At 38.5% G+C, this 18,813-nt stretch overlaps 1 protein-coding gene across 2 annotated transcripts in view; it reads left to right on the top strand.

The window, feature by feature from the left end:
• Positions 1 to 1,017: 1,017 nt before the first annotated feature.
• The window catches only part of LOC149836372 (uncharacterized), a 43,242-nt gene continuing 25,446 nt past the window's right edge, over positions 1,018 to 18,813 (top strand). For both annotated transcript variants that reach the window (XM_090010869.1, XM_090010868.1), the window contains exon 1: positions 1,018 to 1,812. In XM_090010869.1, coding sequence (XP_089866995.1) covers positions 1,063 to 1,572 — 510 coding nt within the window. In that variant the 5' untranslated portion in view covers positions 1,018 to 1,062 and the 3' untranslated portion in view covers positions 1,573 to 1,812. The remainder of the gene's footprint in view (positions 1,813 to 18,813) is intronic.

Raw genomic sequence — 18,813 nt, 5'->3', positions numbered from 1 at the left:
CCCTAAACCCTAAACCCTAAACCCTAAACCCTAAAACCCTAAACCCTAAAACCCTAAACCCTAAACCCTAAACCCTAAACCCTAAACCCTAAACCCTAAAACCCTAAACCCTAAACCCTGAACCCTAAACCTTAAACCCTAAACCCTAAACCCTAAACCCTAAAACCCTAAAACCCTAAACCCTAAACCCTAAACCCTAAAACCCTAAACCCTAAACCCTAAAACCCTAAACCCTAAACCCTAAACCCTAAACCATAATCTCGTAAAACCGTAAACCATAAAAACCTAAATCCTGAAACCCTGAAATGCTAAACTCTGAACCTAGAAGCCAGAACCTTGAACCCCAAATCCCTTAAACCTGAACCCTGAAACATTGAAACCCTAAAATCCTAAATCCTAAAACCCTAAAATCCTAAAACCCTAAACCCTAAAACCCTGGATCCTGAACCCCAAACCCTAAACCCCTAGACCATCAACCCTAGTCCCTAAACCATAAAACGCTAAACCCTAAACCCTAAACCCCTAAACCCTTAGACCCAAAACCTAAAACCCGTAAACCCTAAACCCTAAACCCTAACCCTAAGCCCTAAGCCCTAAACCCTACACCCTACACCCTAAACCCTAGAGCCAAAACCCCTAGATCGTAAACCTTAAACCCCACAACCTAAACCCCTAGATCCTAATCCTTAAACCCCACAGCCTAAACCATAGACCTTATACCCTATACCATAAACCTTAGACCATTTTTCCTAACCCTAAACCTTAAACCCCTAAACCCCAAACCCTATACCCTAGACCCCAAACCCTAAACCTTAAAATAAGCCCTCAACCCCAAACTTTTAACCCTAAAACCCTAAACCCACTGATTCGCTTCATAAACCGATTATGACAACACAGTATTAAATGAGTACGCCTGTCTGTGTGGAAAGTCAATAGTAGAAATCGTTCGCCTGTCTGTGTGGTCGGCTCGGTTGATAACTGAGACAAGACATTACTAGAAAGCGTACGTACAGGAGAGAGAGAGAGAGAGGCTCGGTTGGCGGTCTCGCACAACTTGTTTTTATGACAAACGGAAGAAGGAGCAAGACAAGCGGGAGAGGCGGTGGGGTGGAATCGGAGGCGTCCTCCACGATGGACAACGCTGCCCAGCACGACGATGACGATAAGGAAGAGCAAGGGGAAGGCAAGCTGGATAGTAAGGGAGAAGGGGAGGAAGAAGAAGGTGGAGCAGAAGAGGCGGAGGAGGATGATGGGAGACTAAGAGAGAGGGAGAGAGGGGGTGAGAAGATCTGGGAGGCCTTCAGCCAGAGCTTCCTCCAGGTTCAGAGTGTATTGGATCAGAACAGGGTGCTGATATCTCAGGTGAACGAGAACCATCAGTCTAGGCTCCCCGATAACCTCTCCAATAACGTCGCGCTCATCCGAGAAATCAACAACAACATCTCTAAAGTCGTCAGCCTCTATGCCGATCTCTCCAACAGTTTCTCCAAGTTGTATCAGGCTCAGCTCCCAAAGAACTCAAAGCCAAGCAGCAGCAGCAGCAGCAGCAACAACCATCGGAACCAACCTTGATCATCCACCACCGCCATGCGTTCCCTTGCTCTCTCTTTCATTTCAATTCTGTGTGTTTGTAATAGAAGATGATGATGCCGATGCCGATGGTGATGGTGATGGTGATGGTGATGGTGATGGTGATGGTGATGGTGATGGTGATGGTGATGGTGATGTTAGATTGCTGGGTACATGGATGGATGAGCTTCCTTCCTTCTTGCGTTCACCTACACATCGTTGGGTGTTTGAGGTTTTCTAGAGGTAGTTATTCACTTTATTAGTTATGATGATACATTCCTTTCTTTCTTATTATTATTATTGTCATTATTATTATTATCTTGCTCCTTGTGGTACTTCAAAACTATGGTGGCGGGGGAAATCTACGCAGAGCAAACCATGGGTTTTTAACACAGGCATAGCTGCGTCTACTTACTGTCGGGATTATTGTTGCTCGGTATTCTTTTGTTCTGTCCTCTTATTTCGTTTATTATCTCATCATAGACTGGAGAACAGAAGGGATTAGAGCAGCTTAAGTCCTCTGTTGCATCTTCGCCTCTCCTAGTGGCCGTGTTGTGTGTGCGCTCTATGCTGGAATTCTTTTTGTCATGTTGGAAGTTGTTCATGTATATCTACCAACTGAAGTGATAAATGCGTGGATAGGATGGTTTCTTTACTGTAGCTTAATTTGAGTGCAAATTCCTGTGATCATGGACTGAATTTTGTGAGATAACTATTGATACGTAGATATTAATGTTAGAGCCTGTAGCTTCATTGGTGCTGTTGCTTTGCCATCTGGTTCACATGTTGAATAATTAGCGTGACTTGCATAATTCATACTCCAGAAAGCCTCCTTGTAGGTTCTTTGTGATCATCTTCCTTAGTTCTTTGCGCCTCTTGGGAGGATAATTGATGTAGATATATGACAAATCCTTGCCTTTCTAAGCATGCACAGATTGCAATCCTTTTACTTGTGGACTCCCTGGCTTTTAGTTCACGTTATCTTTCTTGTTATGGTTGCAAATTGACAAATGTTATGTCCTCATTCTAATTACTGCATATTGTATTTATGTTAAGATTAATGTATCATTTTTGTATATATATATATACACATACATATATACATATATTGTTAACTGTACATACACATATTTAGTATAGTATATACTCTGTCACATAGGTGCAGGTGCGGGTATGGGTGGGGCGATGCGGCACTTTAAAAAAAACTTGGTGCGGGGATGCAGGAGGGTATATATATATTTTAATATTTTAATATATGTATATATAAAACTTATCCATAAAGCAAGCTCCCAGTAAAAAAATCTGTTTTTCACCGGAAACAATAAAAAATGTAGAAGTATTGCTTAATCAGATTTTAATCGGGTATTGGTTAATCAGATTTGGATTTATATACATTTAATACAAAAGTCCATTCCAATGCAGTTTTCACTTTTTTTATTAATACATTTAATACAAAAGTTTGACCTACTCGTTCTCTCCATTTAATACAAAAGTACATTTAATACAGAATCCGACCTACTCGGTTCTCCCAATTTAATATAGAAATTCATTACAATGCAATTTTCACTTTTTCTATTAATGCATTTATGACAAAACTCTATAAAAAGGTATAAAAGAATGTAATGACTCAACTTTTTATGACAAAACTTTTTAAAAACAGTAAAAAATGTACGAGGCTCGAAACATTTAATGCACAACATTTCAATCTTTCAAAGCTTTGTATACGGGACAAAACTTTAAATAATTTAACTTTTTAAAGTATTTGGACAAAAATAACCCTAGGTGCGGATTGACCACACCCAAGGTCACATTCACTGCACCGGCTGCCACACCCGCGTCGATGCGACGCGGGTGCGGCGGCCTCTATTCCAAGTCCCTGTGACATAGTATATACGTATATGTTCACATATATAATATATACGTATATGATCACATATATAAATATATTTTTATATACATACTATATATATATATATATAATTGGGACTAAGTCAAACAAGTGACTTAGTCCCAACGGCTATAAGACCTTCTCTCCTCTCTTCCTCTATTCTCCTTCTCTTTCTTCTCTATAAATAGGGGTGTGTATGTGCTTTGTAATGTGTAAGAGTGATGAATAGTTTTAGGATCTATGTGTGTTTTTTAGTGTATTGTAGTGAGGATTAAATGTAATTTTCTTTTGTATTTTTAATGTTCTTTATTAATTAAGTTAGCAAGATGATATAATTTGAATCAGCCCCATTTGTTGGATTTAGTTTGAATCTTATAAATGTATACTTCAGACAAAATCTCTTAGCAAAGTGATGTTTCTTGATTGGGTTGGTTTATTAAGGATATTCAAATGGTCCATGAGTTTGCAACTAAGCAAGGTGGGGAGCTATGTCACAGGGATTCGGCTAGGAGGGTGCCGCACCCGCGTCGACGCGACTCGACGCGGGTGCGGGTGCGGGTGCCGCACCGGGTGCGGTCAACTCGATCCTGGGTGCATTGACCGCACCCAGGATCATTAATGTCCATTTTTTAAAAAAAAAAAATTGCCCAAATGGGCTTCGAAATTTTTTTAAAAAAACTTTATGCTAGTCTGTCAAGCATAAAGTAAGTTTTTCACGCACAGCTGCTGACAGCTGCAGCAGCTGTCTGTCAGCTGCTGACAGCTGCAAAGTTTAAAAAAAAAACCCCGCCTATTCCCCAACCCCCTTTATATATATATATATATATATATTACTTATTACATTTTTGCCCCTGCCGCACCCCCGCACCCGGGTTTTTTGGAAGTGCCGAATCCCCGCGCCCGCACCCGCGCCCGCACCCGCACCCATGTGACATAGGTGGGGAGTCAAAATATAGTCCAGTTGGCTAGATTTGTGATGATATGAATGGTAGCTAGCAAAACGTTTATTATTCAATTTTTGCTCATCATGTGCAGCACATGACAGCAACCTGAACTTTCATAATGTTAAATAGATGCCAGACATCCAAGAAGTAGCTGAGAATGTGGAAAGACAATTATTCTTAAATGGATGGAAGTGCCCAAGAATAAAGTTTGATTTCCTTACATTAGCAACATTTACTTTTAACTATTTCTTGGGCTAATGCTAGTAATCAAAAGCACTAGGTGGGACCAGTTGGTTTTCCAGAGAGTCAATTTTTTTAAGTAAATAGACCCATAATTTTTGGGGAATAATTGTCTTTTTATGTAAAAACCCTCTTTTAATGAAAAGTTGGGAGATGATACGAAAATTGATCTCTCTCCTTTCTTCTATTCACTCCGTCTTCTTCCCTCTCTCTTTCAGCTACAACTCTCTCTCTCTCTTCTCTCTCTACTCTGTTTATCTTTTACTGCAGGGTTAGACCTAAGATAGAAAAGGGAATAAGCAAGCCAAGAATGACAATGTGCGGCTCACAAGAAACAGAAGTCCTGTCGATCAATCACAACTATAAGAAAGTCCTCTATTGTTCAAGTATAAATTGAGCTTTTGCATTTTATCATAAGCACTTCCATATTATTATGATAAGAATCCAATGACAGGCCTATGTGCTGATTGCTTTGATGGTTGGCAAGAACCCATTGGTTGATATCACCTCAATGATAACATCATCTGTACAGATTCAGATCTAGAATGATGCACACCAAAAGAAGATATGGACCTATCTGTAAATGCTGTAAAATTAGGTGCAGACTTCAATGATATTTCAATCTGAGAGAGAGAGAGACTAATAAAACAGATTAGAAGACCAGAGGAAATGATGAACAAATAAAGGAATCTAGGACAGGACAGAATGAGATCCATATCTGATTATCAACTGGTAAACCGGATCTGAAAACGTAAAGAACAAGAAAGTGGAAAATATAGCTCTGTTTCCTATTGGTAACATAGGTCTGAGATGACTGGGGCAATGAACAAGAGTAAAATACAGACCTGTTTATGGACTGATAAATACAGATATGAGAATAGACAGTCAGAGAAAGACTCAGATCTGTCTATCAACTGAGAAAACAGATAATTGGTGACTCAATATGGTTCAGAACTGGTTTTTGGCTGATAAAACCAGATCTCGATGTCCAGCAAGGAGTAGGAACGAGTAGTGAAGAAGAAAAAGACAAAGAGTGGAATGACAAGAAGAGAAAAGAGGAGAATGGGAAGAAAGGAGAGGGCATATAGACAATGAAAAAATTAAGAAAAGAAGGTAGACAAGATAATGGAATACCTCTGTTAGAAATATTGTGCATTTGTATAAGGGTAAAATTGTCCGATGTTATATTTGTATACTCATGTCAGTAACCTTTTGTATAACGGGTAAAACTGTACTTTGTCATATGTATTGCTTATATGGTGATTAGTAAGATTAGAACCACTAGTGAAAATCATGTGTTTTTGGCTGCACCTTCTTGGTGGATGGCATAAAACTTTTATGGTATCAGAGCATCTGTCCAGGCAAGTCTTCATTAGATCTAAGCTTTCGATCTTTCCTCCTCTCTTTTCTTTCATTAACAAAATTGTTTAAAACAATTTAACATAATAATAGAGTAGGGAAGCAGATAAATATTATATTCCTCAACAGTACTCATATGTTATTGAAAGATGATGGATAGAGGAGAAACGGGGACATGCTCAAGGTGTGAGACAATTTGTACTATGTATTCAACATTAGCCTGCCATTGAGATTATCAATCATGTGGAATTAAGTCAGTAGTAAGGTAAACAAGTATCCTCAGTAACTCAGGTAGAATAAATTGGGAACAGTAGGCGTTCAACTTTTCTAAGGTCTAGTATAAAGACAACGATCGTCGAATATTTATGTACAAGACAGCAGAAAATTAAGTAGAGCATGACAGGCATAGAACCTAATATAAGCACCAACTATGCAACAGATGAACAGGAAATGGCCTGTCTCTGGAATTTATAAGCATCACTCAAGGCATAAACAACAATTTGAGTCATATGCTCCTATTGTAATAAAAGTGCCTAGTGAATTTCCTCTTCATTATTTGCGAACCATCCTGCTAAAGATGATATTAACTAGCTTTGGGTTCAAGTGGCTCCCCTAACCACAACTCATCCACGAATTCTTCCATATTGGGTGATTTTGACCTAGACTTTTCTTCCCTTGGACAGAGAAAGCAGAACTGCTTGACACTACCCTGCTTTAAAGAGATTGTTAGGAATTGACCATGTTATTCATGTTCCACCTTCATTCTTTTAACAAAAAGAATTACCAAAGTAACCAGAGTGACAAATCAAAGGTTATGCGTTTGAGTCCCTTGTGTTTTCTGCGAAGACCTGCCCATTTTGGATGTAATTGAGCAGTTTGAACTTCTGAGGCTGAAACAGAATGGTTACCCTCCTGCTTGAAGGTATATTATGGAGATCATGCAGATCTCTTTGTACTGCTGCTAATGATCTTTCGATTGACAACAAACAATTTTACATACAGATGATTGATAGGGGGTTTCTATCTTGAATGAAGGAGCATACAACTAATAAAAGACATGTATTCAACATAAAATTAAACATAAAAGGAAAAATGCATGAAGAAAAACAAAAACTATAAAATATCTGTATAAAAAATAAACAAGCTTCATAGCACATAGCCACATACATAAGAACAATAATGAAAATTGTGAAATGAATATTCATAATTAAGCTACACAATTAGAAATAAAACAAGTTAACTAGTAATCACTACATTTCTAAGTTCTAATAATTTCTAACAACATTATGCATTAAAAATTGAAAATCATAAAATGCAATTAATGCATAACATAACAGAATAAACTAATGAAGAAGCATACCTGAAATTTTCAATTTCCAAATTCCAACCATTTGCAAGCATCATTTTGTTATATTTTGGCACTAATAAAAAGTTAAAAACTATAACAAACAATTAACAATTTATCATCAAACTTCAAAATTTGCAATCAGCTTGTTTCACAGTTCACAACTTCACATAATTTAGATTTTAGATAAGTTTGATAATCCTATACGTGCCACCATATGCAATCAGCCTGTCACAATTAGAATTTAGAAGCACCAAATTGGTATAATGCACAATGCCAAAATGTCAAAGACCCAAAAAAGAAGCTATCATCTTAAAAGTCATAACTCCTAAGTCCTAATCGGTCCTACAAATCATGATAACCATCATCTTCGTCATCAGCTCCACTGTACACCAAATCCATCATCTCAACCAAGTCTACATTCTCATTGTCATTAGTAGCATGCGCTTGTGTTGATGAACCAGCATCTTCATTCTCTTGATCTTCATTACTTTCTTCTTCACACCTGACCAATTCCATGTCCACATTCTCTTCTTGAGAATCATCATCCTACATTTGTAAGAGAGAAAAGCATAAGAAACATTTCAAATTTCAAAGGTACCCCTACTTAAATGTTCATTATAAACTAACAAAAGGGTAAGATATTAAATTATTAATACAATAATCTATTATACTTAAATCCTTAAATTGTTAAGATATTATTAACATAATAATCTATTATACTTAAATCCTTAAATTGATAAAAAAGCAAATAACAAACATTTACTTCACCAGCCACACCATTTTTGACATCTCAGATGAACCAAGAGTCAATTGGATTGTCTAAGAAAATATTGTCAAGTGACACAAGTTTGGAGTAGAGGTTCTATAGTTTTTACTAGGCCAGATGCTGTCTTCCAAAAGCATGTATCCCCGAGGATCCCTTCAATTGCCTTTCCTTCAAGTTTTGAGAATCGTGAATTAACCCATTGGTCAGATACAAACATCTTTCTCAATGCAACTTTATGTTCAAGTAAGCTTTGAAGCAAAATAAAATTGGTTGCAAATCTTGTTTCTACAGGTCTTAAGATCTTCCGTTGGTAAAATCATTCCTCATTATGTGTAGCAACAATGTATGGGTATATAAATTTGGTTACTCTCATTGCCCTATCTATGCATTTCTTCACCCTCTTCATCTTTCCAATATATTTAATGGTGAAATCCAAGCAATAAGCTGTAATAAAAATACAAAAAGAGTATAAGTGGGTGCCTCTTATGGGCATACAAGAACATAAGAACACACGCAATCAAGACCACTTATGTTATGGGTCAATACAAGAGCACGACCACACAAGCCACTTGGGGGCTAAAACTTAAGAGAATGCTTGTGAACAAGCTTAACATACAAGAGGGGTTACACCCCCTATTTATACACAAAAGGAAGCAAAGAAGAGCCATTGGGAAGTGCTCCCAACAGCTCTATTCCAACGACATTACAAGGGCTATAATGCCCTCGAGGAAAAGAATAAAATACATTAAAAAGGAAAACCCTAAAGTGCCCTCTAGGAACACCACTAATTACATAATGTGTAATGACCAAAATACCCTTTAATGGGTTTCACTTATTATATATATATATATATATATACATACATATTAATGTGTATATATATGTACATGCGCAAACAATAAGTATGTATGTACTTTAACATAAGCGGTGCAAGAAGTCCAAAATAAATTGTATTCCTTTTCCAACACTTTTCTTGCAGCAACAAAATTTGCTGCATTATCGGTGATCACCTGAAAATAAGAAATGGAGAAGTTAAAAAATGAAAACATTAACATATAGAATTAATTATATTATATATATTGAATTGGAACATGAAAGAGTAGACTGCAAATTGAAAATGCAATTAGAAGGTTCGAAAGTTAAAACAATGAAATAATTACCTGCACAACATTCTTCTTTCTGACATGAAGTACCACTTGCTCTAACATTTAAATAGATTGTATGCATTTTTAACAATATCAGATGCATCAACAGATTTAAAAAAATATGCCCCTTTTGGGCAATAAACCAAGAAGTTGATCAATGTCCTGCTCGATTATCCTTCCAACCATCAACCATGATTGTGCAACCAGTTAAGCTCCATGATTCTTTAAACTCTTTTAAAGATCTTTCAATCTTTTTTATTTCATCATTCAAAAACCTTCAATTTCCTTTATGCTTGGAGGTTTCAAACCAGGTGCGACTTCACCCACAACTTGTAATATCTCATGAAAATAAGGAGAACTGGATGCATTGAATGGGATTGCAGCATTAATAAAAAACCTTGAAATTGTTGTGCACATTCTTTGTCTTGCTTGTTTATCCATTTAGAAGATCTATCTTGGGCTAAAACTGGTCTTTTTCCTTTTTCTTTTTTAATAATCAAGCTACAGTTGACAAAGAGTCGAAGGCAATTTAGCAATGTTAAAGCTTGAACTTGTAGTTGAAATATGTGGACAACATTTTCACTGTTGGTTATGACAAACTAAATTTTAAAGTAGCATTAGGTTCACAAGAAGGAACTTAGTAAAAATGCATATTTGTTCAAAAAAATTAAGATGATTCTAATTTCTTAAAATGTGCTCTATGGAATCTTCCTAGAACAATATCCTAAACAGTTCATCAGAATAGCACAATTTAACATACCAATATACTATTCCTTGCATGTCCTCTGTGCAGATCTTTAATTTAGAGAGAATACATAAGTTTATATATTATTCACAAGGAAAGAAAGGAGAAAAAAAATCCAAATGCTACATAGAAATAAAGGTATAAGAACATGTCTAAGCAGTTATCACCCATTTTTCTTTTCCTTTTCTTTACGTGATAGGAAAAGATTGGGAAAACATTTTCCACTTGGTTTTGCAGAGAAGCAAAGTGAAACAAATTTATGCTTAGCATGATAATGAATATTTGATGTATATATATATATATATATATATATATATATATATATATATATATATATATATATATATATATATATATATATATATATATATATATATATATATATATATATGAACATCTAGCACCTTGATCGTTCCTTGCCGGAGCCACATCTTTCCGCGCCGGCCACATCGTTCCACGCCGGCCACATCGATCCTCGCCGGAGCCACATCGTCCTGCGCCAGCCACATCGTTCCTCGCCGAAGCCACCATCGCCCGCCAGACCTCTATATTGACGCCCCTTTCCGCGTCGGAGCAACCATCGCCCAACCTCTCTCTCTCTCTCTCGACCTCTTCCATCCCTCCCTCCTTCTCTGCAGCAAAAAAAAAACAGCAGAGTAGAACTCGATCTCGGTTGGACCCCCTCTGTAGCGAAACAAAAAAAAATAGATTTGATCGCGCGCTGGAGCCCTACACCGACCTTCTTGAGCAAAACAAAAAAAACCCAGATCTAATCGCGCTCCAGCCCTGCACCAACCTCCTCTGCAGTGATAAAAACGAGATCTAATCACGCTCTAGCCCTGTATAGACCTCCTCTGCAGCGAAAAAAACCTGGATCTGATCAAGCTCTAGCCCTGCACCGACCTCCTCGCCGATCCGGAGTAGGAACTCTGCGTTGGAACCTTGTCCGAAGGCTGCAATTTCTCAGATCGGGCGACACCCACCTGAGCAGAGCCTCTTCCCTTCTGGGAGCACCCACCCAGCCATGCTCGCCTTCCCCTGTGTCCGATCCGGAGACCCATCCTCTCTGTCAGAGGCACCCCACGCCATTGATCAGAAGAAAATAAGGGGCCTGGTAAGCAATCGGGAAACCCAACCCCCACTGCATATTCCTCTTGTGCTGCAACCCAACCCCCACTGCAAGCAGCCAACCACTATCTTGTGAGGCCTTTCCACACTCCCTCCTTACCTTTCTCACGAGTGGAACCAGGAGGGGTTGAGATTTTCGTGAATCGGCATTCGTAGGTTAGCCACTTGGAACATAGGGTCTTCAACTGGTAAGTTGGTAGAGTTAGATGTTATGTGTAGGAGAAAGATTGATATTTCATGTCTACAAGAGACCAAATGGGTAGGTGAGAAAGCAAAAGTGATAGAACCTTGGGGATATAAGATTTGGTATACAGGAATAAATAGGAATTAGGAATGTAGTAGGGATTGTTATGAGTCGTGAGTTTATAGATAATGTAGTTGAGGTCCGCAGGAAGGGTGATAGGATTTTACTTATTAAATTAGTATTAGGCACATATATTATTAATATTATTAGTGTTTATGCACCTCAAGTAGGTTTAGATGATTCCACTAAGCGTCAATTTTGGGAAGATTTAGATGGAGTAGTACAAGGGATATCTTATGGAGAAAGGCTTTTCATCGGCGGTGACCTTAATGGGCATGTAGGCATTAGTAGGGATGGATTTGAGAGTATCCATGGAGGCTATGGTATAGGAGAAAGAAACGATAGTGGAGAAAGGATTTTAGATTTTGGTTTGTCCTATGATATGATCTTAGCAAACACTTGGTTTAGGAAGAGGGAGTCTCACCTAGTAACATTTAAAAGTGGGGTTAATACTCTTAAATGTGCTCTGTTATTGTGAATATCGAGAAGGAGCGCAGGAAGAGAGGAGAGAGGAGAGGGAATACTTGGAATCGGCAACCACACTTCCTTTTCTTTTTCTGTGTGTCTACACTAATCATCATTAGGGTAAATAGGTTACAGATCCTTTTTACAATGACGGGATTACCCTTAGTTAGTAATGAACATTACATTATAACATAACATACACTTGGCCTATATGGGTATGGATCCTTTACTGGATCTATATCCGATCTGGATTCTAATACCCTCCCTCAAGTTGTGCATGGGATTGGACCATGTGCAACTTGTTCTTCAGATACCAAAAGCGGTTACTTGTGAGACCTTTGGTGAACATATCAGCAACTTGGTCTTCTGAAGGCACATAAACCGGTTCAATCTCTTTATCTGCTACCTTTTGTCTGATGAAGTGTTGGTCAATCTCAATATGTTTGGTTCGACCGTGATGAACAGGATTGAACGCAATTTGTATTGCACTTTTATTGTCACACATGAGGACTGAACTTTAGATACTCTCTCCCATCTCTATAAGGAGATGCCTAATCCAGGTTACTTCTGCTGTGGTAGTTGCCATAGATCTATATTCTGCCTCTGTGCTAGATCTTGCCACAGCTTTCTGTTTTCTGCTACTCCATGAGATAAGATTACTCCCAATGAAAACACAATATCCTGAAACAGACCTTCTTTCATTTGGGTCCCCTGCCCAGTCTGCATCTGTATAGGCCAATATGTCATGTTTTGGTGTTGCCCATGAAGATTGAGCATACTTGAGACCATCACCCACCGTGCCTTTTAGATATCGGAGAATACGTTTGACGGCATCCATATGACCTATCTTTGGTTCATGCATAAACTGAGATACTTGATTTACAGAATATACAATGTCTGGTCTAGTAAAGGTAAGATACTGTAACATGCCCACTAAGCTGTGATACTTGCTGGCGTCAGGATATAATTCACCATCACAAATGCTGAGTTTTTGATTGATAACACTGGGTGTAGGCACATGTTTGCAATCTGTCATTCCTGCTTTGGCCAAAAGATCAAGAGTGTATTTGTGCTGAGTTAATGACATTTCTCTATCATGTTTGTCTACCTCGACACCAAGAAAATATCTTAGCCTCCCAAGATCTTTCATTTTGAATCGCATACTCAACAAACTTTTGATTTGTTGAATGTGCTCTGGAGCATTACCAGTGACCACTATATCATCAACATATATAAGTAAGAAAACCACAGTGGTTCCATCCCTGTATATAAACAAAGAATGATCTAGTTGGGAACGAATAAAACCGTGGTTCTGAATCTCTGATGAGAAGCTTTCAAACCATGACCTTGAGGCTTGCTTTAAACCATACAATGCTCTGGTTAATTTACATACATATTCTCTTGGGTCTCCCTCTGCATAACCTTGAGGTTGTTCCATATAGACCTCTTCCTTTAAATCCCCATGAAGAAAAGCATTTTTAACATTTTGATTTGTTGAATGTGCTCTGGAGCATTACCAGTGACCACTATATCATCAACATATATAAGTAAGAAAACCACAGTGGTTCCATCCCTGTATATAAACAAAGAATAATCTAGTTGGGAACGAATAAAACCGTGGTTCTGAATCTCTGATGAGAAGCTTTCAAACCATGACCTTGAGGCTTGCTTTAAACCATACAATGCTCTGGTTAATTTACATACATATTCTCTTGGGTCTCCCTCTGCATAACCTTGAGGTTGTTCCATATAGACCTCTTCCTTTAAATCCCCATGAAGAAAAGCATTTTTAACATCAAGCTGACTAAGGCTCCACCCATGTTCAATGGCCAGGCCAATGATAATACGAATGGTGCCCATTTTCACTACTGGGCTAAAGGTCTCATCATAGTCTTCACCATATTCTTGGGTGAAACCTTTGGCAACAAGACGTGCCTTGTATCGTTCAATGCTCCCATCCGGTTTGTATTTAATCTTATACACCCATTTTGAGCCAACAACATTTTTATCTGGGGGGCGACCAACTATCTCCCATGTTCGACACTCATGAAGTGCCTCTATCTCCTCATTCATCGCCTCAATCCATTTGTGAGATTGAACAGCTTGACAAAAACCAGGTGGTTCCTCATGTTTTTCAATCTTAGATAGAAAGACCTGAAAGTCCATAGAGAAATTATCATAGCTTACCCATTTTCAATTGGATGCCTTATCCTGCTTGATCTTCTTGATGCCTCCCTGTTACTGGGTAATGTCATGTGTTCTCCAACAGGGGCATCTGTTTGCTCTTTGGGTCTTCTAGTGTAGACATTCCCTTTGTATCTCTGACAGTCTGTTTCTGCTACCTTATCTGAAATTGTCTCATCATGTATGTTTTCAGGAGCCAAAGTGGTACATTCAGCAGCATGTGAAATAAGCTCAGCACTAAGCCATGGATCATACCAATTATCAGCCATATCACCATGTTCACGATCATTGCTGACTTTATCTTCCAAAAAGCTATTTTCATCAAAGACAACGTTTCTGGAAATTTTGATCTTCTTATTGATAGGGTCATAACACCTGTACCCCTTGTGTTCATCTGCATAACCTACAAATTGGCATATGGAGGCTTTGTCTTGAAATTTGTTTCTCATGGATTTATCAATATGGACATAACATGTGCATCCAAATACTCGTAACTCATCATAATTAGGCTGTATTCCAAAAAGAACATAATAGGGAGACTGATTTTCAAGGATAGGCATAGGGAGCCGATTTATCACATGAGTGGCAGTGTGAAAGGCTTCTGTCCAAAGGTTAATGGGCACATTACAATCATGCATCATACTCATTGCACTTTCAACAATATGTCTGTGTTTACGTTCAGCAATTCCATTTTGCTGTGGGGTATAAGGGCAAGAAACTCTACGATGTATCCCATTATCTTGGAGGAAATCTAAAAACTCTTTAGAGGAGTACTCACCACCTCCATCACATTGGAGAATTTGAATATTTTGGGAGAATTGATTTTTAACATAGGCATGAAAATGACGAAAAATAAGAAAGACCTCTAATTTGTGTTTCATGAAGAATATCCAGGTAAAACGAGAACAGTTATCAATAAAGGATACGTAATATTTACTTCCAGAAGACGAAGGATTGGGAGCTGGACCCCAAACATCAGAACATATTATCTCAAAAGGAATAGAAGCTCTTTTATTTATTTGATGAAAAGGAAGTACATGACTCTTGCAAACTTGACAACTGGGACACATTTTATTCTTTAATGAAAATGAAACAAACTCTGGAAGAAAACCATTGGACACTAACTTTTCAATAAAGACTTGACTACAATGACCAAGACGAGAATGCCAGAGATCTGGCTTATTACATTTGGATAAACTTAGGACGTTTTCAGAGACATGATCAGACTTGAGCTTTAAGATACTGGAGGCTGGATCTTTATTAAAGACATACATGTTTCCGCGTCGCTCTCCTTTAGCGAACATCTCCTTCGTTTGAAGATCCTTGACAAAGACAGAAGTAGGAGTAAATTCCACAGATGAATTGGTAGAATCAACAAGTTTAGATACAGAGACAATGTTAAGGAATAGATGACTCAGACAAAGGAATTAGAACATTGCCTATGTTTGATATAGGGTGGTGAGTCTCGTCTCCAGTTACAATATTAGATTTTCCAAAATAGGGAACCAAAGTAGAGAATTTACCTGCATTCCCAGTAACATGAGTCGCTGCCCCTGAGTCTACATACCATATTCCATCATCATTCTGCTTCAGGTTCAGGTTAGCCATAGCAGACAAGAGAAGATCCTTAGCATCATCACTGACACGAAAAGTACCTGCAGTTCCTGGTGTAGCAATGTTTCTATTATTCTGTGCTCTGTTTCGATTCTGTGGATTGAACCAACAGTTGGCTTTGATGTGGCCCCGTTTATTACACTGATAGCATGTGGGAACATTCCTTGAAAAACTGGCTGTGAAATTTGGTGTAGGTAGTAATCCACGTCCACCCTGGATGGCAGATCCCCTGCCTCTGCCACGTCCTCCACGTGGACGATCAACTATCATCCCTGTGGCAAGAACCTCATGTGCAGATGATTGTCCAACTGAAACATCAGACATGCTCTTCAGAGTCATTTCGTACTGAAGGAGTTTGGCACGTAGTTCCTCAAAACTGAGTAATGTAGGTAAGCACAATAAAGAGGTTACAAGGACATGATATTCTGAACCCAGAGCATTCAATGTCTGTTGCACCTTTTCTTTATCTGATACTGGACATCCAACCATGGCTAGCTGGTCTGTAATGCTTTTGACTTGATTTAAGAATTCAATAATACTCATTGCCCCCTTTCTTAACATTTGAAATTCGCGTTTGAGAAACAACACTTTAGCCTCTGATATCTGAGAATATGTCTGAGCTAAAACCTCCCACAAGAGTTTGGATGTGCAGTCATCAGGAATAGAAATCAATATCTCTTGAGATAGTGTGGAAGTGATGTATGCAACAAGTGCCTGATCGCGCTTCATCCAAGAAACAAATGCAGGATTACGAATAGTACTCGGTAATCCTCCGTCTTCTTTGGTTTCGGCTATGATAAATTCTGGAGGCATTGGAATAGAGCCATCCAAGTGGCCTGAAAGGTCTTGACTTCGAATAAAAGGAGCAATCTGTCTCTTCCAAGTCAAATAATTGTTGGTGTTTAGCTTTTCAGAAACTAGCTGTCCCAGAAAGCTAGAGGAAAGACCTTGATTAGCTGAGGTATCCATTCGCAGTCTTTGTGCAAGTGGATGGGAAGAATTCGGCTGGGATTAAAGAATGAAGAGAAGACAAGTCCACGAATGAGAAGGACTCATCTCGTAAAGAAACAACAACTGACTTTGAAGTGGTAGGGAATAACAACAGACTTTGAAGTGGTAGGGAATAACAGTAGGTAGCAGATTTTGAATATGGATTTTTCAAAAGGGAATAACAACAGATATATTGAAATCAAAGGAAATAGCAGCAGATTTTGAAGATTTTGAATAGTAGCAGTAAAGAATAAAGAAATGGAAAGAATCGAAGAATAAGAAATGGAAAGAATCGACCTGATGTTGGAGAACACGAGCTGCTGCTGTTGGAGAACACGAGGTGCTGTTGGAGATGTATTGAATCACGAAGAACAAGAAATAGGGAGAATCGACCTTCTGTTGGAGAACACGAACTGCTGCTTCTGTTGGAGAACACGAGCTGTTGTTGGAGATGTGCTCGGCTGAAGGAAGACTTGTCTGTGATCACGGCAGAAGAGGAATGATGGCAGGCAGGGCTGAAGGTGGAGCAGGCGTGATAGGTTGAGGAATGGGCCCTTTTACGTTCCCTGATGAAGGAACAAACTTGATTCTGGGTGGAGAAGGCACGGTCGGACTCAGTTCTGGGTTGTTGGTTGAGATGGGCAGATCGTAACTGAGAAAACAGGCTACTCGTTCTTTGATGGAGGCCACTCTTACGCCCAGATCAACGGCTGCTCTGATACCATCTTAAATGTGCTCTGTTATTGTGAATATCGAGAAGGAGCGCAGGAAGAGAGGAGAGAGAGAGGAGAGAGGAGAGGGAATACTTGGAATCGGCAGCCACACTTCCTTTTCTTTTTCTGTGTGTCTACACTAATCATCATTAGGGTAAATAGGTTACAGATCCTTTTTACAATGATGGGATTACCCTTAGTTAGTAATGAACATTACATTATAACATAACATACACTTGGCCTATATGGGTATGGATCCTTTACTGGATCTATATCTGATCTGGATTCTAATAAATACGAGTCAGATAGATTTTTTCCTACTTAGAAAGAGAGATAGGGGTTGTTGCATCGATTGTAAGGTTATACCGGGAGAAAGTGTAGCTACACAACATAGAGTCTTAATTTTAGATCTTAGAATTAGACAATGCCGCAAAAGGGATAGACATAGGATAGATCCTAGAATTAAGTGGTGGGCACTGAAAGGAGCTAAACAAGGAATGTTTGTAGAGCGGGTAGTTAAGGAAGTTGATTGGTGTCTCGAGGAAGATTCAGAATCTATGTGGAATAAGATAGCGGGTGGCATGAGAAAGGTGGCTAAGGAGGTATTGGGTGAGTCTAAAGGCGGTGCACCGCTAGGTAAGGATACATCGTGGTGGAACGTGGATGTCAAATTAGCTATTAAAGTTAAAAGAGAGTGTTATAGAAATCTAAGTAAAAGTCGTGATAATGAGAATTTGGAGAAGTATATGATATCAAAGAAGGAAGCTAAAACTTAGTAAAAATGCATGTGTTCAAAAAATTAAGATGACTCTAATTTCTTAAAATGTGCTCTCTATGGAATCTTCCTAGAACAATATCCTAAACAGTTCATCAGAATAGCACAATTTAACATACCAATATACTATTCCTTGCATGTCCCCTGTGCAGATCTTTAATTTAGAGAGAATACAGAAGTTTATATATTATTCACAAGGAAAGAAAGGAGAAAAAAAATCCAAATGCTACATAGAAATAAAGGTATAAGAACATGTCTAAGCAGTTATCACCCATTTTTCTTTTCCTTTTCTTTACGTGATAGGAAAAGATTGGGAAAACATTTTCCACTTGGTTTTGCAGAGAAGCAGAGTGAAACAAATTTATGCTTAGCAGGATAATGAATATTTATGTGACATTGCAGGTTTAATTGTTTGAGAGGGGGTAAACTTAGGCATTTTGTTCACTAAAAACTTGTCCAATCATCCTCCAATCTTTAAACCTTTCTGTGTATTCTCTCTTGTGTTTGAATCAGGTCCTAATGCTCTTGGAGTTGGAGTTTCTGCAACAAAATTTCGTTTTTTCAATTTAGAGGCATTCAATGCATCTATGTTTTCATCTTCACTATCTTCCAAATCAAATGAAGCCATTTCTTGCC

Source organism: Nuphar pumila, chromosome 6 (assembly GCF_984573655.1).
Source record: "Nuphar pumila chromosome 6, dmNupPumi1.hap1.1, whole genome shotgun sequence".
NCBI classification, from domain to species: domain Eukaryota; kingdom Viridiplantae; phylum Streptophyta; class Magnoliopsida; order Nymphaeales; family Nymphaeaceae; genus Nuphar; species Nuphar pumila.
Note: the sequence above shows the minus strand (reverse complement) of the source record. Positions and strands in the feature narration are given on the sequence as shown.